This window comes from Micrasema longulum, unplaced genomic scaffold, assembly GCF_059751315.1.
Source record: "Micrasema longulum isolate JH-2025_06_02 unplaced genomic scaffold, ASM5975131v1 h1tg001496l, whole genome shotgun sequence".
NCBI classification, from domain to species: Eukaryota; Metazoa; Arthropoda; class Insecta; order Trichoptera; family Brachycentridae; genus Micrasema; species Micrasema longulum.
Genome location: NW_028278680.1, coordinates 297,635 through 320,761, shown reverse-complemented (window position 1 = coordinate 320,761; position 23,127 = coordinate 297,635). Strand labels below are relative to the sequence as shown.

The following is a 23,127-nucleotide window of genomic DNA, read 5'->3' as shown; positions in this document are numbered from 1 at the left end:
CTTGTGACAATTATGTGTTGCGTGTTGCCATTGTAATATAGTGGAATTAAACAACATAATAATACAAACATTTTTATGTAGGGGTAGGCAGAGAGGATAGAAAGCCACGCTGCTCCCGATTTTTGTTAAATTTTGTTACAGTAATTTTTAAGTTTTATTTTAATGTGTATTATAACTAAATGTAATAAATTGTAAAAATATTACAACTAAATATAAAAAAAAACTTAATCTAAACATACTAGACATTCATTTGGTTGATCGTTTTGCATCTTTGTAACAAGACTACATACATTATAAAGAATTAAATAATTTAGATACTTCTTCCTGATTTTACTGTGTTTATAATTATACTATTTGTCAATTATCAAATACATAGAGTAAGACTCTTTAACTCAACCTAAGTTGTTTAAATAATATTTATAATACCCATTTCTCTTTTATTTATAGTTTATATATTATGCAGTGCTATTTTACAATGTTTTAATTGCTTAACGGAATCAACCTTTGTTGTGCCACAGTTGCCAATCATCTCAGAATTCATGTATTTTATATAAACAGTGTAGGATTTTATGCTTGTTGAGTCAGGGAGCTCCTACACCATAGATGACAGAAGAAAACCCAGTTAGACTGTGATATGTATTTACTGCGTGTTGAATAAAATACAGAATTTGGTTATGACCCGCGAGAATAACGTCGATAACTAAATTGCACTGATCTTCTGATCTACTAATGGTATCTAAGGGTGCTACTGCTTTTATAGTAGTTTTCCATAATGTTCTCTTTACTTCCGAGTGAGGAATTGAAATCATCTTCTATTTTGCTTACTGTCAACAATTTGACATCCGAGCTAGATAATCAGTATTTTGGATGTTTTGATTATTTACGTACAGAAAATGCATGATTCACCTTCTGCACTGTTCTTAAGACGATAGTTGGTCAAGCGCAGTGGGGATTGGTTTCCGGATGAGTCCCACAAAAGCATAAAATTTCTGATTCGCATTGTGATGACCAAATTTTCTGCATGGAAAACATACCACCAATTGAATATAATTTATAGAATGTAAGTTACAATTAACACAAGTTATCTTTTTCAATTTACACAAATCATTTTGATGATGACAAAATAACTTTTTCCTCTGTTTCATTCATCTCCCATTCTGTTAAAAGTAAAAAATTGTTCAAACGTGTGTAAAAATTTGACAAACACAAAATACGAATTTACAATAACCGCTTTAATTTTAAAACTGTAAGGCTGATAGAATGAAAGATGAAAGGTGAACTGGCCCCTTATTCTATATGTATTGCATATATGCTTTTCTTTATTTTCCAAATATATAAATCGTATTTTATATGACATTATATTTTATTTTAATTATATGCTGAATTATAAAACATGTAACGTACATCACAACTCACCATGAGTACTTAAGTTAATAATTTTTTTTTTTCAATATAGTTTTGCGATACATTTCAAAAAGTGTTTGAAGTTATGAACTTCATTATTGAATTGAGTATTTGTTTTAGAAAACTTGTGATGCGATATATTTTTCTTGTATTCATTGGTTATTTTTAAACATTCCTGTTTCACGAAAAATCTTACTTTTCCTTGTAAAACAAATATGTCTACATACTTGATTTAAGTGTATGTGAATTCTGTTGTGAGTTTAATTTTCAATAAATGTTATTGATTTACTTGCTTTTTTTTAAACCCGCTCCTTAAGTTAAAAACATTTAAAAAAAAAACAATATAATAATTATTCGTACTTGCAGGTAAGGTTGAAGAAGTATAGAAAAAAATATGGATACCAAAAACAAAAAATATTCACATAAATTTGATAAAACTGTGTATTGTAGGCACATGATCATTTAAGTCAATCTCTGACATGTTTTATTTGTATGACATACAGTTCTTAACAACTATGAATTTTTATGGATTTAGAATTATTAAAAACACAATTTGAATTGTAAAATCAGGCGAGAGTGCAAATCTAAGACAGGTATAATTGTTTATATTGTAAGACACAATGGGGAAAAATGAGGGATTCTTTTGTTAAATCAAACACGGTTCTTGTTTCCCTCGTATATTATCCGAAGACAAAGGTTAACACAGCGACGAGTAAATAAGTATGGGTTACACGGTGTAGTCGGTCGGGCGTCAGGAAGAGGAGTGGGCGAGGCGCTTCTTCCTTCTCAGGGAACGGCGTGCTCACCAAAGGGCTGCGTTTGCATCCCGGGACCGGAACCTTGGTATTGCCAGCTTACAATATTAAGAAATGGTCACTGAGATGGTTTGATCATGAGAACGAATGGATGATGAAACAATGTAATTTATATATATATGGCGAGAATGAACAGTAACGTGGGACGAGTACAACCAAGGAAGACTTGGCATGATCAGATAAACCAAGTCTGGTGTCATGTCAAAAGCAGACACAACCGAAGGGCATGTATGATAAGATGTATGAATGTGGAAGAAGCTTGGAATGAATGTCAGGATAGACTCGTGCTGCAACCCATCCTCTCTGCCTACCCCTATGAGGAAATGGCGTGATGGTAATAGTAGTCATAATAACACAATTTGTAATTGAATTTTGGCTATCTGACCAAAATATTTAAAAATAATTATAGGTTGCAGTCATAGAATTAAGATTCTTAATTCTATGGTTGCAGTACTGTATTTTTATATTCCTTTATTATTATTTTAACCATGAGCCTAATCAACAAAATATCATAAAAATGATAATAATGAAAAATATTTTTTTAAGCCAAGAAGTAACATTTTTTTTCCATGAAACAAATGTTTTTTTTAATAAATAAAAGAGTCGTAGGTAGTAGGTACACTTACCTATCTCAATGATTATTAGGTAAATAGACGTTGAATTGAAATTTTCCCGAATTTCCCGCGTTTAATAGTTCAAGAGTTTTCGTGAGCGCTGTTGTCGATTTGTTTACAACAGTGGTTGACTTTCGCCGCCATAGAAATCCAACATTTTCCATTGTTCCTTTGCGCAATCGGCGCAATCTCTTTTGCGCAAGACAGGATTGCAGGTGACAAGTTGAAGTTGATATTTTTTTAGTCGGCGGGGACATGTATTTTACCGTATCCATCCTTTGTGCGAGTTCTAAATAATTTGTCGAAAATGATGTGTCAGCGTATGTGGGTAGTTACGAAAAGTAAAAATTGTTACAAATAAAGGCGATCGGAGGCTCCCTGCGTCGGATATGTCGGGCCGCGTTCGTAAGCAATCGGACTGTCCGATTGGAAAACAAGGGCCGATGCGAGCCACTTTGCCGGTCTCCTCCTTGATGAAACAGTCTGGAGGGATCAGGAAGAGTTGTGGCAACAGCCCCACCAACAATTGGAGAAGAATATCTCCCGACCATGCATTATCTGGACAAAGAAGCCCCGGAGCCGTCAATTACAAAGGTAATTGTCTCCGCTAATGAGACTATTATTTCTGCAATATTGTCTACTTATTATTAAGCCTTATTGCTGCATACCTATATTTAAACGCAAAAATCATAATATATGACATCACATGCATCTTTGTAGATTTACTACGTTTTATTTTATAATTTCTATGGAGTATTTTTTTTTTCTGTTTTCTAATGAGTTTTTTTAAACAATAATTAGGAAGGATTCGAAGTGATACAAATGTGATAAGAAGAACTGCTTCTCTAGATGCTATACACCAACGGAGCTATTGGCCGAGGGATTGTTTCTATTTGCATTCCGGGTTACTACAAGTGAACAAAGCTACTCAGGTTAGACATTGTAAATATTATAACTATTTTATATATGAACTAATAGAATCACCAACGCCTCAATAGAATAGCAATGCTTAAATAAATAAATACAATATCATACACCTTTTAAAACAGAATGTTCGGGAAATAATAAACTTCCTCACCTAGTCTGCTTAGCCAAAAACCTGTTGATAACACACCACAATAGTAAAATCTCAAATCCAAGGAGTTACAGAAATTTACATTACTTATTTATAAACGGACGTAATACATTTTTTTTGAATTCAGTGGAATAATTCTTAATACAAATAGCCACCATTCTTGGTATTGGAATATTGGCACCGATCCAGATAGTGAATTGAGGTTTATTTTTAATTTCATGTAAATGAGTATGTAATAGTTATTAAATATTCATCCAAATTGAAGGGTACACACATACAATAAGGAATAGTCCAGAAATAGCATACGCGCATCAAACAGAATGCGACTAAACTAATCTTAAACGAGCAGTTTTACGTTTTGATCCATTAGTTTCTTTGTAGACGTCGCTCAGTAATCAACTCCCGATTTGAATTCAAATATGCCGTGTTGTGTCGTTTTAAAGTGTAGAAATACTGCTGGGATCTTAAAGAAACAGAATGGGATCTCATTTCATGTGTAAGTAGCAAATGCATTACTTAAAAATTGAATTATTTTTCCACCTGTCAGATTGTCAAAGAAAACAAAATGGACATTTTGTTAGTGTTGTCAGGGTGGTAATTTTTTTTTACCTCACTTTGCTCATCTAATGACCTCGGATTAAACAATGCCGCGGTGGACATTTGACTGACATTATCTTGAAAACATAAAATATTATTTAACATGACATAAAAATATCCGTTTTGTGTAAAATATTTTTTTTTTTATATTTTAAGCTCAAAGTTTATTAATCAAATTACTCTTATTAAATGACCCTTTACTTATCTACTCTGTTGTATAAATCAATGTTACCGCGTGTACAATAAAATTTTTAAGAAATTAACAAATTGCTTTTTTTAACCTTACATTTGTGTTATGATTATATTTTACCCATCTGACAGCATTACGTGGCGACTTCACGAATGCGTTCGGCGAAAGTGGGGGCTTTTTGGACACAGTCCGATGTATTCAAATATGATTCTACGCTCCTTCTGGACTATTCTTAATTCTATGGGTACACGGCTAAAACAGGCTCATTGCATTTTTTCGATTTACAAGTTCTGAACGAGTTCAATAAAATGGAATATTTAAAACTAACCAAATGCGACTATTGCTGCAACGAGTTAATTTTTATCTGTAAAAATATTAAGTAGACATGTTAGTTTTTTTATATTCTGTGATTGTATGTAAAAACATATATTACATTAATTAAAAATCTGTTTTATTAAATACATTTACCCATGAGTCCCACATATATGGTTTTTATTCTTCTTTTTGCTTTCCTGTAAAAATTGTTACTTGTTAAAGGGCCCGTTCTTGCCGTGTACCCTTCAATTGTTTTTTTTTTATTATACCAGTCTGTCTTTGCATACATACCTCGCATTCTCTACATCGATACATTTTCTCATACATGAATATTATTCCAACTTTTGACATGTCCATCTCCAAGTATTAGTTGGATTTGAACATGCCATGTCTTTCTCAGTCTTCCTTATTTTTCTGCATCTATATTTGTTTCATAAATCTGCTAGCCACTCTTTTGCTGTCCATTTGTTGTACATGTCTAGGCCATTTAATTTTTAAAAAAATATTTACTCAATAATCTTAAAATTAAATTCCGGCTGAATTGTAAGCATACAACTCGTCAGTAGGTTCTTATATATTGCTTCGATTGCTTCATACTTAACCTACATTAATAATAGTTTTATTTGAAAAACATTGCAATTAATTGCAAATTTATTTTTGAGAACACGGCTAAGATGAAATGATTTGTCATTCTAAATATTGATTAACACATTTTACGCGGGTTTAGCTAAAATACAACAGATTATGAAAAAAAAACTCTTACAAAAATTGCTCTATCTTAAAATAATATCAGTTATTTTTTAATAAAATTTCGAATATAGACCACACACTGCTCTTTTATGTCATGTGGTTTTATAGAACCAATTAAAAAAAAATATATAACGTACATAGTAGTAATCACATATTTATTAGAATTTTTTGTAAAAAATATTTAAATTACTATGTACAAATTCTTACACAAAAAGAATTGCTTTAATCGGATATAATTCATCGACTCTAAACAAATCACAAGCTCTCATATGAGCTGCAGAAGAGCATGTGTATATATGTAAATGAAAGAACAGCTCGTTTGACTTACATTAGACGTATGTGTAATTAGAAATACCTCAAAGAATTGTCATAAAATCAAGTAGATTTACCTTTCCCGTCTTTAAAGTGGAGCCGGCGTAAAGGGTATTTCTACCCTTCCGCCAATGGGCCGAACGACTTTACCAGGATAAAAAGTATTAATATTATGTATATGCGGGGAGTAAGATATAATTTAACGAACTTTTATGTTACCCTCTTTAACTTCTTATCTCGTGTACATAGTAAAACACAGATACAGATTATTATTAGACCGCATAATAACACTCGCCATATTGAAAACAACAAGTATATAATCATAATCTAAGTTCTTACAATTTTGTGATATACGTTCTTACTGGATTTTTTTCTGTTTCTTTCAAGTATTTATATAAACTCACCCCTATTCGCGCATTGGCTACAAACGTTGAGATCGCCATAAGGACATTATTGGTTATTCGTAATTTTATTCGATTTGTTTTTGTAAAATTTATTTCACCTTTCTTTATTTACCATTTGATTTATTTTTTTTTTTCTTTAGTTTTGTTTCAATATATTTTTTTTATAAAAGTAATGTTTTTTTTGTTTATATGTTGCAATGAGCGAATTCAGTGGCTTCTTTTTTATTTGTTGATGTACTATTAAGCCAAGCCAAAAATTAAAAAATATATATTATTTGTCGTATTATCGTCTTTATGAATTTGTAAAGTTTCATAATTACTCCGCCTGTGACGTCACGAGTTGTCGTCGGTGAGTTGTGCTGACATTAAAAAGTAGAGCCCTGTAATGTTAAAATACACTAAACGTTGAAAGAAATGGCTACCCGGAAACCGGAAATCCAGCACATGTAATGCTGTAATTAATTGATTGATTAACAAGAATCTGTTCAAGGTACAGTAAAACTTCAATTATCTGGGTTAATGAGTGCCAGACGTTATCCGGATATGCAGAAATTTGGATAATTGGATGAACCAAAAAATATACATATTTAAATTAAATTTAAAAATAAAGTTTTGCCATACAATTAAATGATCTACCTTTTACCAGGTGTAACATTTTTTATATCCAATTTCCCGTAGCACTGAACTTCGTCATTGGCATCATTACAATTCAGCTCTTTTACTGGAATAAAATCATAATTTAAGTTCAATTTTTTTCAGCAGTATTTTGAGTATGTCTAAATGTTTTTAGATAGGGTTGGATTAACCCCCAGGGAATTATTAAGATTAATACAATAAGTTTAGACGGGGTTTATGACCTGTAATTGGTTGGTTTAAGTGATCACTTTACACTTTGTAACATTAAAAGGTTTGAGCTATACTGGTAGAAGAATTGCAGAAATATGGATGTTCAAACACCAACTGAATGGTGACTTTCATCTCTGTTGTAATATATGTCAATTTCTTTTTTCTAAATTTTTGCTAGATAGTGATATTAAAAAAAAATGTGTATCCAAATAATTCTTAAATTATTATATTTATATTTAATATAAGGTGAGTGGATAACAGCGAAAGAATCGCTATAAATATTTACAATGCAAGCCTTGATTGCCCGCCTAGTGGCAAAGCAATGCATCTATAGCCAATTGGAAACTTGATGTGACTATAAAACAGTTCTGATTTAATTGTCATAAAACATTTTATAAAACCGAGATCTTTCATTTTACCATAAGACGGGCGTGATAGATTCAGGAAACGAGAAAGACCATGAAACAAATGGCATAATTAAATTTTTAAAAATACATAAAGATGAACATATCAAAGGTCAGAATAATAATGAGAACGTGCAACTATGTAACGTGGTGTGGTATTCTATCCCCTCTCCCTACTTCCACAATAAAAAGATTATGATTTTGTAAAATCTAATATATTCCGTCTCCATCTATCAAGAAAAGTTTTACTGGGTTCTTTGTTTCTCCAGACTGATGACGCATCCGGCAAATGGGCTGGTACTCCACCAGCCTCCACTGGCTCCGAGGACAAGCTGGACCGGCTTCTGCGTCACCACCGTATCCAGCAACGACCCAACCCTCGCCCGGCACCACCACCGCCGCACCACGAGCACGCCTCTCAGACTATGAGCCCTGTCTTTTGTGAGTATTCTATTGCATGTAACCTGCTAATGAATAAGTATTAAACGTTTTGCTGCCATAAGTTTAACGCTGCTTTCCATTTCCGTGCTTAGAGGGCCGGCCGGCAATACAAATAAAAACCATAAACGCTTAACTCGTCAAGGTTGTTATTATTATTTTTAAAGGATTTTAGATTTCATACACTCAAGAGACATTTGTTAGAATCTTGATAAAACACTGGGAATTTTTTAAATATTGCACTTATATAACTCAGGGTTGCCACTTACTTTCGGGAGTCCCCTAAAGTATTGCGTATTATTTGTCAAACTTAGTTTGTAATTATATCTGATGTTTTTTTTAAATATTATTTCACCGTGGTTTTGTTGTTTGTTTTTTTTCTCTGTGTTATAAAACTATAATTTGTTGATAGAAGAAGAAGGATTTTATATTATATCCTAATTTACAAGTGCATTTATCTCGATTGGAAATTGTGCGAGTCTGTGTTTATTTTGATTTTTACTATCGGGACCTAAATACGATGTGTTAACGTTTGTTTGTCAGTTCAAAAAAATAGTTTTTCCTCTTGTTGTGAGGCTTCACACGGTAGAAAACTTTTGATTTTATTTTTGCTAAGATAAAAGTACTAGTACTAAGTAGTAAGACAAAATCGCAGCTGTAAATTTTATTTTATTTTTTCCAGTTTCAGCTATAAAGTCCGGAGGAAGTGTTCCATTGCGTGCGGCGCGGAGTTCTGTGGAAGGACTGAACCAGGAGATAGAGAGGCTGGTCTTGTGTCCAACACCACCTCTAAATTTAGATAGACACAGAGATAAGGTAGGAAAACAAATAAGGTAGGAACAAAATTAGCACATAATAAATTGGTCCACATGAACATTTTCTAATTCCTTACGATAACGAATTGATATTTACTCTTTAACTACAGGAATTTATAAATTTCTCTCTTCAAGCCTAACTAATTTCACCTTATGCCTGCTGTAATTATGTTAAAGTAACATGAGTTTCAATGGTCACATTAATCTAATACAAATAAGAATCCATGTTTTAATAAAGAAGTTTATTGTTATCTGAAATTGAATTTTTAAATTGTTAACGTGATAACAATACAAATATTTCATTAGGAAAGTCAAGTGTTTTTTTCTTTAAATAATAAATGCTTTAATTTTTACCGCGTGTAAGAAAACATTTTTATATCCAATTTCCCGTGGCCCTCTGAACTTCCTCATTGTCTGACAAATAAATAAATAATAACCCCCTCTCGTGGAGGTTCTCTATCTCTGATAAAAGTATCTATCAATCATAATAAGAATAGTTGATATCTTTATGTTCTTATGTTTTATGGTGAAATTTCACTGCGCTTTTTATGACTTTTATACCTGGTTTTCTCCTTTTAGGTGACACCAGAGGGTCATCGAGCACCACTTGCTGAGATGCTCAGGAGATCTGTAAACACGCAAACGCCGGCACAGCCAGATAGTCAGTCTCACAGTGCACATTCATCAGGTTTGTGTTATTTCATTTACAACTGACTGCGTAATACGTACACTTATGAAGTATAAGTATAAAATATATGTTGAAATTTAACCTAAATACTGAACTTGTATTTAACATTTAACAATGATAAATTTTCTCTTTTTAAATACCAAGTGCAGATTTTTTTTTGGTATTTCAGTGGTTGTATTCTGAATTTTCTTTTCCCCCTAGAGAGTCGTTAATTTGGGGATTTTAATTTTTTTAATATGGCGAAACTTTGCTTCATATAATGGCCACATTGATGATCGAACGTCAAATGATGTATAAAAATGTTTAAAAAATGAGGAAAAACTAATGCGGTTTATTCAATTCAACTTAATTAAGTGTTTTTAGTAATGCTTGAGGTCGCAATAATGTTCTTAATGAAAATCGGCATGTTTAATTTCACGTGTTCATATAAATATACAAATAAATTTGACGTTTAATCATCAGATGGCCAGATATGAAGCAAAGTGTAAATGCATGCAAAAAAGAAAATATCCCCTATTTAATCACACTCTAGTGAGTAGAGAAGATTCAGAATACCACCACAGGTACACTTTTGTTATTTTAAAGTATCAATTCAATTCATTATTACGTTTCAAATGATATAAATGAATTTAAGTTGTAACTTAAATTCATTTATATCATTTGAACAGTAAGCAGTAATTTTAAGCCGATATGTACTAACGATTTACAACTACATACAACATTGAAAAATTACAACAGGGATGGAGAACATTTTAGAGAAGGGAATATGGAAGTCTAGGCATTTACAGGGCTTATGGCCTGTGGTTGGCTGGTTTAAGTGGCCACTTTACACACTGTAACATTCACCATTTTGCCCATGTTTGAATATCCATATTTCTTCAATTCTTCCACCTGTTGATTTAGTGAAGTCTTTTGTCTACAAACATTTGTACAAAGTAATACATACAACGTGAATTAAAGTTACAATGTTATTTAAAAGTTTTTAGTGAAAATATGTAAAGGACACTATTGTGCGAATGGTTAGTTTTGTGACATCAAAAACCTTTAGTGGAAATAGTTAAATAACCGCTAAAAGTTATGCAACTTGCTTTTGTTTTATTTTGTACCGGTTCGGCGTATTGTAAAAATAACACACTTAATTATGTATTGTAATTAAATACATATATGTATCACTTATTTGTTTATAAATTTGTATAAACCACTTTAATTTTTTTTAAATTACACTTCGACCGGTTTCGAGGTTACTACCTCATCGTCAGGAATTTAACTAACTTATAATTACACGCGTTGCTATTTATATAGTAAAATATTGTATAAAAGAGACAGAAAATTAAAAGAAAGAGAGAGAAAGAAGATAAAATAAATCATAACGGGAATAGTTTTAAAAGAGGACTCGAAGTTAAATTTAATTGATTATTTATTATTTGAAGTTTTTGATTAATGGCTTTACTAATTTCTAATCGTTCTAAATTATCTAAACGAAAACAAAATAAAAGTGGTTTATACAAATTTATAAACAAATAAGTGTAAAATGTCATACCACAAAGTGCAAAATGTTTTTGATAACAATAACATATATGTATATTTCTTGGTAGAATATAGCACAATAGGCTATGTATTATTTGAAACAAGTATAAATGAAAATAATAACACTTTGTAACCACTTATTATTTATTTAATTACTGACCGGTTTCTGAGTTACACGTGCTATGCAAGGATTATGATATAATCCTATTTCATAATTTTGAATATCTACATAAATCTAATACATATATGGAGGTAATAAATCAAGTCTTTATTGACATTACTTGACAGTAGTATTTTGTGGAGGTATAGAGTGAGAGGTGAGGGCGGGATTGAAATTTGATTATTTTCAGCAGGAGTGGATTATAAGAAAATGTTTTCCATTCAATTATTTTCACTTTTGTGCTTTTTGAAAACAAACTGTTTTTATTTTTAATTATATAATGATAACCATAAAGTTAGTGCTGCAAATGTAAATTATTTTAAGTATAAATTGTTTGATACTTGAAATTCGCTCTTTGAACATGTTCCGTTGGCGAATTTACTGTACTGTATACATTCTTGAACCTTGCGACAGATAGTTTGATTTTAAAATTTGTACTCATAAATAATAAATATTATAATTTTCTTTTTTTTCATAATCATTCTGATGGGTCTCTGTTATAACAGGACCTCCATCTAGAAATTCTCTATCCAGTGGGTGCTCTCCAGAAAGGCACTGCCAACCAGGTCACTTGAATTACCGCACTTATAGTTCCTCCAGTAGATCTCCGTTACCTTAAACACCTCTGTAGTTTCCAAGCATGGCATTACCGTATACAATACATAGTTTTAAACCATATTTCGTATGAATATGAAAGTCCTTAAGTCAATCAGCTTTCACACTTGCTTTCCTATAAAGTTCATTCTAAAATGTAAATACAGTAAAACCGCGATATAACAAAACGCGATATAGCGAAAAAAGACATATTGAAAAAAAAATCCAAAATATTCCCTTAAAACAAAATTTTATACAAAAATGCATTCATACAACGAATTCCCGTTAATATGTATAACAAATCATTTTTGTCCCGTATGAAAAAATGCCAATACATTTCCGTAAATTCATAACAAAATAAAAATATGCTAAAAGAATGAAAATATTATTTCGCACTTTCAAAGCCGCGCCGCCGCTGCATCTGTCTGAATGGTTTTATGGCCTTTTCGGCAGCGGTCTGTCGGCACCCAGAACTGTCAAAGTGGGTGTCCAGTGTGTGTGCATGTATGTAAGCGCGTGTGTGAAGGAAAACCTCAGAAACTCTCCGAATACTGCCGAGTACGCCAGTCCGTCTGTTTTGTTTTTTGAAGCCACGCAACATTTTTTTGCGACAGCGCGTAACATATACATACCTAGTATGATTATTTTTTTTCGTTGTATGTGGGAATTCGTTATTACGAATTTTTTTTTTGTCCCTTAAATTTCGTTATATCGCGGTTCTACTGTATTACGTTACTATTTTGTTATTCAAAATATTTGTCTCAATTTACCTCTTTTTGAATTATTTTTAACAACCATTCGGTTGAATGAGGTTTCAGAATATGGCCATATGCATAAATCTGGTTTTACTTATGGCACCTTATTTTTATTTAGACAATCTTCTTTCTTTTTATTTAAACATCCAGTTGATGCCGGGAAATTCATCTCCAAATGGGGAAAATGTACTTCTAAGTTCCAAGCATATTTTTGCTTTGGAAAATTTGTTTGCTTAAAGGTTAAATCCTACAAATAATGAGAATATATGACACAAACATGAATATTTCCCTTACTTTATCGCTCCTTCATCTCTTTGTCTAAAAATAGTGTGTAAAATAGAATCTAAACCCTAGATGAGTGTTTTCGACTCAAGGAAAAATCCTAAGTAAGGAAATCGAGAAGAGATATATCAGCCTTGTTGTGTAGTGATTGACGCTTTCACCTACCATTCTTGAGGTCTTGGGTTTGATTCCTGGCAGGGTGGTCGTAAATTATTGATTGTAAGGGTTTTTGAACTGCAATATTTCATTGATCTTGGACTGGCACCTGAAGGTGAGACTGATCACCTTATCTTCGTGTAATTGACTAAAATACGCTGCATTTGGTTTACAAATGCAGTTTTCTATACACCATTGAATGGGGAAAGGGGGGGTGATGATTATCGCACCTTCGGAACCGAATGAAAAAAAAATGTACATTAAAAATAACCATTTTACCAAATACGAGGAGAAGAATATAATATGATGTTGTTTATTATTATTATTATTGCTTATACATCATTTTAATCATAATATTCAGAAACCCCATAAGTCAACAGAAGTATTTTGAAGGGGTCTACAAGAAAAAAAATTATGAGCATTATGAGTTTATCAAAAAATAGGTTGTAGGTATAATTTTTAAGTGGCATTTAATTAATGACTTATGAGATTTTTGAAAATCACAATTAATTTTTAATTTTATTTAGTGAATTTCCTTTAAATTAATTTTGAAAATTGTCTTATAGTGTCTTTATAAAATGCATTGACTAATGATGTCCGCAGGCGGCAGCGTGTGTTCTTCTCCCGACCCCGACTGCAACCGGATGGGAACCTCCCCCCACATCAACCGCTTCCTGGCGCGGGAGCCTCCCGACGGCTGCGAGCGCGTCAGCCTGAAGTTCACGGAAGGCTCTGCCCCCTCGGGGACCCCCATCCGGCCCAGCGTGGGCTTTCAGCTGCGACCCTCTCAGGGCTCCGCCTTCCAGCCCCTCCACCCAACCCAGAGCTTAACACCCGCAGACCACTGATAAACCAAATGTAGTCCCTTATTTTGTTAGAATCCTCGTATCTAAATATTACCGACGACTGTTTGAAAATAAAAAAATTAAGACTTTGACAAAACCAAAAGTGCCCATTGTAATAATTGATAATTTTCGGCGACGATAGACCGGGTGTGGCCGCTACCAATCGTCCCTTCGCCGTGTTAGAATAAAATTGTTGAGTTTTATTTTTGCATTGTTATACTCGCTTGTATGTTATAAGTTTGCGAAAGGTGTAGGTGGCGGCTACGCCCTTGGAATAACTTTTAGCATCTAGACCTAGTATTTTCTAATGATTTTGTGAATTTAGGGAAAATTAAGCGACACCCTCTGACGAATAGCATAAGTGTATTATTACTGTATGTACAGACATATCCAGAATACAGACTGATTATTAAAATACCAGAATTTTTATTTAATATTCAAATAATTCACAATCATTTTATCCGTAAAAACACAACATCCAATAGAAAAGAGACTATTTTTTCACCTTCCTCAAATACATTTTCATATCGGGCTTGAAGATCTAATCTGTTGTTGTAAAGAAACAAATCACAGATAATGCCGTTTAAACTTTTCCATGTGCTTTTTCTTAAACTTTCTACCGCAAAACAAACAAAATTGAATGTTTAATTATTTAACCAAATGTATTATTTATTGGTATATATAATTGGGATAAGTTCAGATACTAAAAGAAACATGTTAGAATTTATTAATTAAATACAACTTTAAAAAATCTTAAATTGTCAAGTTGTAAACAACTACTTGTTGCCCATAATTGTAATCGGAAGTGTATGAAGAATCAAAAGCTATAATCTAAATTAAGAAATTTTGAAGGATTGAATCTATAATATACAAGTTGAAAGTTTGAATTGTAATGAAATCGTAAAATCAAAAAACTTTAGTAATTTACAAGAATCATGGTTGTACATTACACGATTCTCTGATGCTTTGAAAATTTGGACATCCAAAGCAAACAAAAAAATACCCAACCCTATAATTAACTCTCCAATCCACGTGGAATACATTTACTTATCAGATCATGAATATAAAATAATTTTCCTAGCAATTAAGTTAATACTGGATTCTTTTCTTTGTCTGGATGTCATCGAGCATTATTCTAAGTTCCTCGTCTTCGAATCTTCCTTCGAGGGAGGGCAGAAGTGCCTTGGCTTCCTCAGCAGCCTCGGGACACAAGTTTGCAATACTCGCTACTTCAAATTTGTGAAGCTTTTTCTGCATCAGGAGACTGAAAATGAAAAGAAAAACATTGTTCAATAAATTACCACAGCAATTAAAGATATACATAGAAGATCTTTAAGAATTTTTAATAAACTAGTTTTTTTTTATAGTTTTCAAAAATGTTTACACTACAGTACAATTTTTCTAAGAATGGTTTAAGGCCTGATAATTTATTCCACTTAGAGATGTGCTGACTCATATTGGATCCATGAAATGTCGATTTTCATGTACCTTTTGACTTTTAAATACTGAATGGCTTGTATGAGTAGTACAACTTTTTTATGTATATTAATAATAATACATATTGTTTTATTGAAAGAAATTATTGACAAAATAAGTATAAAATTACAAAATAGATGGTTAATTATTGAAAGAATTGAAGGAATATGGATGGTCAAATATAGGCAGAATGGTGAATGTTACACTGTGTAAAGTGGCCACTTAAACCAGCCATTGACAGGTCATAAGCCCTGTAGATGCCTAGACTTCCATATTACCTTATCTTAAATGTTCTTCGTCTCTGTTGTAATATTTTAAATGGATGGTTAATTATCATAATTAATAATAACATTTTTACCTCTCTAATTGAGTGAAAACTCGTGTTCAGAGAGGGAGTTGGTTTTACAATTTGGAAATATGAAACAAGGGTTTGAATGTAAACATATTACATTATTTTCATAGATAAAAAAAAAATCGGTAAATGACAAAAATGTAAGTAAATAAATAGGCGACATCTTGTGCTTGTAAGTGTAAATTTAAATGTTCATGAATTAAGGGACTAAAGAAAAATAATTTAGGTAGGTCTTTGGGCCATTTACACAAATAATTAGTATATTTTATTTATTTATTACACACGTGTCAAAAGTGATAAACAGTTAAGGCAGCATTCTAAGATTGATAAATTATAAAAATATTGTATTCATTTTGGCTTATTATAAAATGCAACATTTTTGAAATGTAGACGAGTTGTGTACTGCGATTAATCCAAAAAGAAAATAGTAATTCATTTAAATCTTATTATATTTAGGACTTTTATTTAGTGGACGCCTTGATAGTCCGGCTCTTTTGTCAGAGTTATCATTTAATGTCCCCGGCTACCGCACCCGTCACACGTCGAGCTCTCTATTTCATGTGCCAGCAGTTCGTACCAACTATGCCCAGAACTCTCCACTTATACGTTTTGCTAGTGAATACAATTTGAACTTTCCCCTTATTGATCCATTTGATTGTAAAAAAAATAACATTTAAAATGCGCGCATTTAACATACTTTTTTGTCTTATACTTAGTTTCAATAATAAAGTCTTATTTTATTATAATTTATCTCTAATTCTTAATATTTTATATATATTAATATTTTCGACACTTGACACTTGTGCAATATTTACACACATGTCCATTCCAATATAACACCCACTCACCCACCATCTCACTCACTTACACTCACACAAACACCCTAGTATGTATTGTACGTGTATTTAATGTATTTCTGTGGATATCTGTCATTGGTTTTCTCTGTATATTGTATTTGTTATATTTTTGTTACATGTATTACTGTTGATATCCCCAATAAATAAAAAAAAAAAAAAAAATTAAGGATGAAGAGTTAAGATATTCATCATTTTTAATTCTTGGGATAACTAAATGGTTCGTATTCCTTCAGGTATGGATAAATACACGTCGCAAGAATGAAATATTCCACAGTAAATTGGTACGTTAATAATTAAGTGAATGCAAACTTACTTTCTGACACTTTGGATAGTTTCCTTGTTTTTAAATCTTTTAAAACGATTGGTATAGGTAAGCGTTTTCATAAAAACCTCGGAAAACTCTTGTTCATCTTCCGCAGACTCGTTTTGAGCTTTTCTGTGCTCTAAAAGCATATGTACTTCTGATATCAAGAGGGTCTCGGCGTTCTCGAACTCTGTAACATAACCTCATGTTCTAGAAAGAACGCAATACGATAATTTTATATAATTGGGTTTAAATCTCAAATTACCTTTAGGAAACTGTAAATCCGCAGCATCTTCTTCTACTATTTCAGTAGCATTAGCTGCAGCCATTATTGTTAAATTTGCAGAATAAGCTTATTTACAACACAATATTGATCACCGACCCGCACTGACAGCTGTGCGCAGAGATTAGCTGTGCTTAGATAAAATACTGTTTAATATTGATACAAAGCACATAAAGCATAGAGCAAAACACAAATAATACAAACCAAAAACCAGATGATAGAAAATCGATGTACCATAGACAAATATAAATAAAAATAGTGATGTATTATCGGACCAGCATCGATTATCCAAATTTGAAACTAAAATTTTAAAAAGTTGATATATTGTATTGAAATAAATTCTTAATTTACAAATCAAAGAAAAGTTATAGAAATAAAAATCGTAAATTATTTTAAGTTTCTTCCAAAAAAAAATTTTTTTCCTTCATTTGTAGGAAAAAATCTTTGATCTGGGTTATCGAATAACCGATTTAGTCGGCAATAGATAAAACCTATATATATTTTTTTCAAAATGAATGATCATTCATTTTATGTTCAAGTATGATAAAAAAAAACAATTTCCGTCATTGGGCAGTATTATCACTATGTTAAATCTAGTAGACTTTTTCTCGCTTTGTACGTTTCCATTTTTATGACCAGGGGTGGTATTCTGAACGCCAAAGCGCGCGTAGAAAACGCATTTTTAACGCGTATTTACGTACTAAATACACGCTAACAGAGTAATCTCTTCGCGTGCAATTCCGTTCAGAATACCAGCCCAGGTTTGAATCCATAAGCTCTGTAAATGCCTAGACTTCCATATTCCCTTCTCAAAAATGTTTTCCCTTTCTGTTGCAACAAATTTAGATCTTGATAATTCCCTAGGAAGGAAATCCAACCAGTCTGCAAACATTTGGACATACTCAACATTGTTATATAAATATAGTTTAAGCTCCTTAAAAATCATACCAGTCTGACGATGTTATGAGAGCAATGAAACCAGTTATTGGTCCATCAAACTTCTTCTTCTTCTTTTAATAGATCGGTTGATATGTCATCGGCTAGAGGGTGATTCCCGAGACATCTAGTTTCAGCTATCCTTCCATCTCTTTGATGGTTTTCCGGCAGACAGTGACCAGCTGGAATTTCATGGGCCATGTCTTAAAGACACTCTGAAACTGCCCATTCTATTGACGTGATCTCTAGAACCTTTTCCTTTTTTTTCTCCACGGTACTATGTCTTGGGTATTGCATGTCTGCCTAATTTCTTGATTGTTCACAAAAATAATCAAAATGGTATGATTGTTATATTTGTCAAATATTCTAAAGTTGACAAGATTTTTTTAATAGAAATACCTATAGTAAGTACATATTTTAAAATTACATATATTTTTTAGAAGGAATAACCCGCTAAGCCTCTATTTTAGAGGCTTGTGAACAGGTGAGCAAGAGGGGATATGGAAGGAGGTAATGAAAAATTCACAACACCCAGACCAATTGAGAAAAAAATCTTTAATGGATTTTTTTCTTGCAACTGGCGGGAATCGAACCCGCGACGCCAGTTTTATAGTCGACCGTCTAACCAACTGCGCCACATGAGTGGAAGAAGCATTGACGTCATTCAAAAGAGGGAGATCCAATAAAACTCAATTTAGCATGATTTATTACGTTTTTATTAAATTTTCAAACGAAACATCAATCACAATAACAAGTTTCATTTCTCTAAATTAAAAATTTATCACATTTATTAAGTGGCAATTAATATAAATGCATACCTATTTATATTTACATGTTTCAAAACACCTTGAATGTTTTTTTTTTTATAAGATCAATTATCCGAATTAAGTCACAAATAGAAAATAAAACACATTAATCTCTGATATAATACTGAAATCTTCAACCATCATAGTTTTCGCCGCTTTTTATGCGGATAGTATAAAGAGCAGTAACCAAAAAAATGATTTTTTTTCAGATTATTAATTTGATCGGTCATTTTATTGGTCCCAATTCATTTTGTTTTCTTGGAAGCAACCGTTATTGATAACACAACAACGAGTGGGGAACTTTGTTGAATACACATCATTATTCCAGAACAATGACAGTTTATTAAAAATGAGTTTGAATTATTACTCATAGGCACACTTTGTTAAGGCAAATAGGAATAAAATTATTTGGTGCGTAGAATTTACAAATGTAAAAAAAGTTTCTCATATTCACATTCATGCTCAATTTTTTTTTTCTTGTCTCATATAATATTATTATATAGCTACATAAAAGTTTAACCTTCGCAATGGGTTTAATAAATGTATTTTGTTTATTATATGTTTATTTTGTCAAATTAAAAGAACATTAATCAATGCATTACTGTGTAAAAAGTATTTAAATCTATCTGTGCGTAAAAATCTATAAAAAAAATAATCTGGTACCATTGCAAATATTGTATATCAGTCAAACAAGTAGTTTTTCTTTTTCATTGTTACTTCAACAAATATAATACAAAGCAGAAAATGCAAAACTTGTTACATTTTTATGATAAACTACTTATTAATTACATCATTAAACAATGGCATTTTTGGTTTGACTACAAAGTAATGAAACTACATACAATCATTTGAAGATTTGAACAACAATTAACATAATTGGTGCTTCATGCCACTATCCAAGAATAAACTGCTAACACAATGCTTCCATAATTTTTGAATGCACATTATCACATTTAAAAGTTAAAATACATCTTTGTTAACTACAATCTTAGTAATAGTTTCAAGATTAAGTATATACGACATTGAGATATGTTAAAAGAAGGTTTAATCAGAATCATCTCAGCGTTGTTCATCTTATGGTTCTGACGGGTCTGTATGGGGGGGGAGGAGTTTTAGGTATCTGTGTGGGAGTTTGGTTTTCCACTGTGACTGACTCGAGTTGCCCGGGAATAGTTTCTCTGGACCCACTCGCTATGGGAGTGATGAGAACATTGAGGGCTGCAGCTGAGAGGACATGAGAGTTATTGGTACTTCTGTCTTCTGAGCTAGATCTATGTATGCTGTTCCTTCCACTGTTTCCCGGGAGATGGACCCTGGGCATGAAGTGGTTGGGGTTCAGCTTGATGGCGTCGTCGTACGTGGGCGGAGCGCCCGCCACAGAATCGTAGTCCGGTGGTTTCTGCTGCATCACCTCGTCATCCGAAGGAACTGAGATCACGTGGATGGGATCATCAATCTGGAATGAAATGCAAACAAATGAGTTGTTTGAAAGAAAAAAAATACTACGCATGATGCATTATTTTTAGATATCTTAAATGCTCGTAGAAAAAAATTAATAGACGGAAGAATCAAAGAAACATAAGCAGATTGGTGAATGTTTGTGAGAGCTTTGTTGATGTGGGTGAGATTCATCTGGCTGAATTATTTCACTTACTAGGCAACATGTGAAAATACTTAAAAATTTGTATACTCTTACTCTCTCTCTCTTTTTTACAGCAGATAGTTTGATCAACAGTATTTAGAGTATGTCCAAATCTTTGTAGACAAGGCTGGATTTTACTCTTTTTGATAATTTTGGAAATTTATTGCAACAGAGAGAAAAAACATTTGACGTGGGTGTTCAACATATGAAATGTGGATGTTCAAATACAGGCAGAATGGTAAATGTCACACAGTGTGTGAAGTGGCCACTTAAACCAGCCAATAAAACACACAAAAGATCATAAGCCCTGTAAATGGCCAGACATCCATATTCTTTTCTCAAAAAAGTGTTTCCCTGTTGCAAGTCCGCCAAAGTTACATCTATCTTTGAACTAGATTTAAATAAATGAATTAATTAACAAAAAAATGTTTTGAGTATGTCCATCTGTTTGTACACAGGTTGGACATATTCAAAACGTTGTTGATTAAACTAATTGGTATAAAAAGAAGTATAAATATTGAAAAGTATTTACAAGAGTTGCACAGTAGGTGAAATAATTCAGCCAGATGAATCTCACCCACATCAATAAAGGTTTTAGCTCTTTTATTACACAAAAGTCAATAGATAGTAGATTTAATGAATGGTGGATGTTTAAACATAGACAGAAAAAATAAGAATTCGAAAACTATTCTTTGAAAAAAAATCTGTTTCTTTATTAAAAAAATTGTTTTTACATTATAAATTTGAGATGTTTCTATTCACTCGTATCAAACACACACTCACCCTGTCCATAAACTCACCCTCACACCCATATACACTCGCACACATGCACTTCTACATATATTAATTTCTAACTGCACTGGATTTTTTATAAATGAATTTATGTGGAAAACTATTTGGCTTTATTTTATGTTTTTTTTTATAATGCTGTGTATATTTTTTTGTATTGCTGTTGTTTTTTTGAATAAACAAAATAAACAAAAAAGTAAAATAAATAAGAATGGTGAATGGTGAATGTTACAAGAGTGTAAAGTGGCCACTTAAACCAGACAATGACAGATCATTAGCCCTGTAAATGCCTAGGAATCCATATTCTCCTATCAAAAAAGTTTTTCTTCTTTGCTGCAATAAGTTTAAATTGCAAAAAATAATTATAAATATCTCATTCCTACCTGATGAGTCTGTGGCGGCTGGCGGGGAGCCGGTGCCTGGAGCCAGCAGCACATAGCGGCGCAGATGAGGAGGGCTCCAGCGATGATGCACGCCACTCCGATATACCGAACTGGCTCCACGTAATTCTCTGCCAGGCCCAACCAGTTGATGAGGGCCCCGATACAAAGCAGGACCATTCCGTACCGGTATGGACGTTGCGACTGGCGTGTCTCGTCTAGTGACATGGCTGCGAAAAAAAATGCGTTTATTGAAAAACGGAAATATAATAACATAGGACATATCTGCGAAAATAATTTGTAAAAAAAATAAATAAATCAGAAATAATTAAGGCATTACTTAATCGTTGCAGGCTCGAAAAAGGTAGAGTTAAAAAACCCGAATATAACCAAGGCTTTATTTAAAACTAGTAATTTAAAAAAAATATATTTCAGTATTTTTTTTTGACAAAAAAAAAGATTCTGATATCTGTGCGAGTAGAATCCATTGTCTTGCGAAATAGCCTGCCCATCTATCTTTGGGTCAATGTCTCGGTCTATTTTTCAGTACTCTAAATTTCTGTTTACACGAGGAGAATATCGTCGTGTAACCCCATTTTAGTATTTTATAATTATATTAATAATGATTTTCTTAGATTCGCGAATTACTAATTAAACCGAGTTAGTTACAATGCCCCAAGAAACCCAAGTAAAAAAAATCGATTACCCTGGTAATACTAACAAAATGTCCCCCTTGTTTTATTTGACGATCTGACAGACGGTAAAATAATGAAATTCCTAAATGATATTATTTTTGAATTCGCTACTTACACATGAGATGTGATCCCACCCTATTCTCTTTTAATCCCGGCAGTATTTTGTCATTTAAAAACAACACAACACGGCGTGATTGAAGTTAAATCGGTAATTGCGTACTAAAGCTAGGGTTTCCTAGGACAGCGGTGCCCGCATCTTAACGGCCGTAGTGAACGGTGATGCGGTGGACAGCCGTCGTAACGGTGCCTAGAGAGTGGTTTCCTAAGAAAACGGTGTTATCAACACCATTTAACACCGTTTCTCTAGGAAACCCCTCTCTAGTTGACGTTACGACGGCTGTCCACCGCATCACCGTTCACTACGGCCGTTAAGATACGGGCACCGCTGTCCTAGGAAACCCTAGCTTAAGCGACGCGTGACGTCTGCTGAGTGCGGTTTCTGGACTATTATAATTCTATGGGATACGCCAAATGTAAACTCAGATCAAATCAAGGAAAAAGGATTCCATTCATTTTGAATACCCGACCTTGACAGTATTAGGGCTAGTCAGCATAATATGC

The 23,127-nt window shown here is 32.7% G+C and overlaps 3 protein-coding genes across 14 annotated transcripts in view; 1 reads left to right on the top strand and 2 right to left on the bottom strand.

Moving 5' to 3' along the window:
• Positions 1-3,008: 3,008 nt before the first annotated feature.
• On the top strand, positions 3,009-14,401 carry LOC148275172 (uncharacterized). Of its 6 annotated transcripts, XR_015824093.1 has the most exons (8): positions 3,009-3,427; positions 3,635-3,765; positions 7,996-8,167; positions 8,847-8,980; positions 9,559-9,667; positions 11,861-11,920; positions 13,745-14,118; positions 14,241-14,401. XR_015824093.1 is itself a non-coding variant. In XM_088236065.1 (7 exons), exons 1-7 carry the CDS (start codon positions 3,223-3,225, stop codon positions 13,987-13,989), a joined length of 1,056 nt encoding a protein of 351 aa, XP_088092191.1. In that variant the 5' UTR covers positions 3,009-3,222; the 3' UTR covers positions 13,990-14,401. The 6 variants fall into 6 exon arrangements, 2 of the variants coding, with proteins under 2 accessions (XP_088092191.1, XP_088092192.1); XR_015824094.1 differs by lacking the exon at positions 11,861-11,920; XR_015824096.1 differs by lacking the exon at positions 11,861-11,920 and having other exon boundaries at positions 8,847-9,391; positions 9,431-9,667.
• Polr2D (RNA polymerase II subunit D) lies at positions 14,333-17,381 on the bottom strand. The gene is made up of 3 exons (XM_088236067.1): positions 17,241-17,381; positions 16,985-17,165; positions 14,333-15,250 (listed from the first exon to the last, which is right to left on the bottom strand). The coding sequence occupies exons 1-3, from the start codon at positions 17,302-17,304 to the stop codon at positions 15,076-15,078; spliced, it is 420 nt and encodes a 139-aa protein (XP_088092193.1). The 5' UTR covers positions 17,305-17,381; the 3' UTR covers positions 14,333-15,075.
• A 1,506-nt stretch (positions 17,382-18,887) lies between these two features.
• LOC148275169 (uncharacterized) overlaps positions 18,888-23,127 on the bottom strand; it is a 166,059-nt gene continuing 161,819 nt past the window's right edge. For all 7 annotated transcript variants that reach the window (XM_088236079.1, XM_088236078.1, XM_088236077.1 and 4 more), the window contains 2 exons: positions 21,815-22,041; positions 18,888-20,456 (listed from right to left, as the gene is read on the bottom strand). In XM_088236079.1, the coding sequence (XP_088092205.1) occupies positions 20,070-20,456; positions 21,815-22,039 (612 nt within the window). In that variant the 5' untranslated portion in view covers positions 22,040-22,041 and the 3' untranslated portion in view covers positions 18,888-20,069. The remainder of the gene's footprint in view (positions 20,457-21,814; positions 22,042-23,127) is intronic.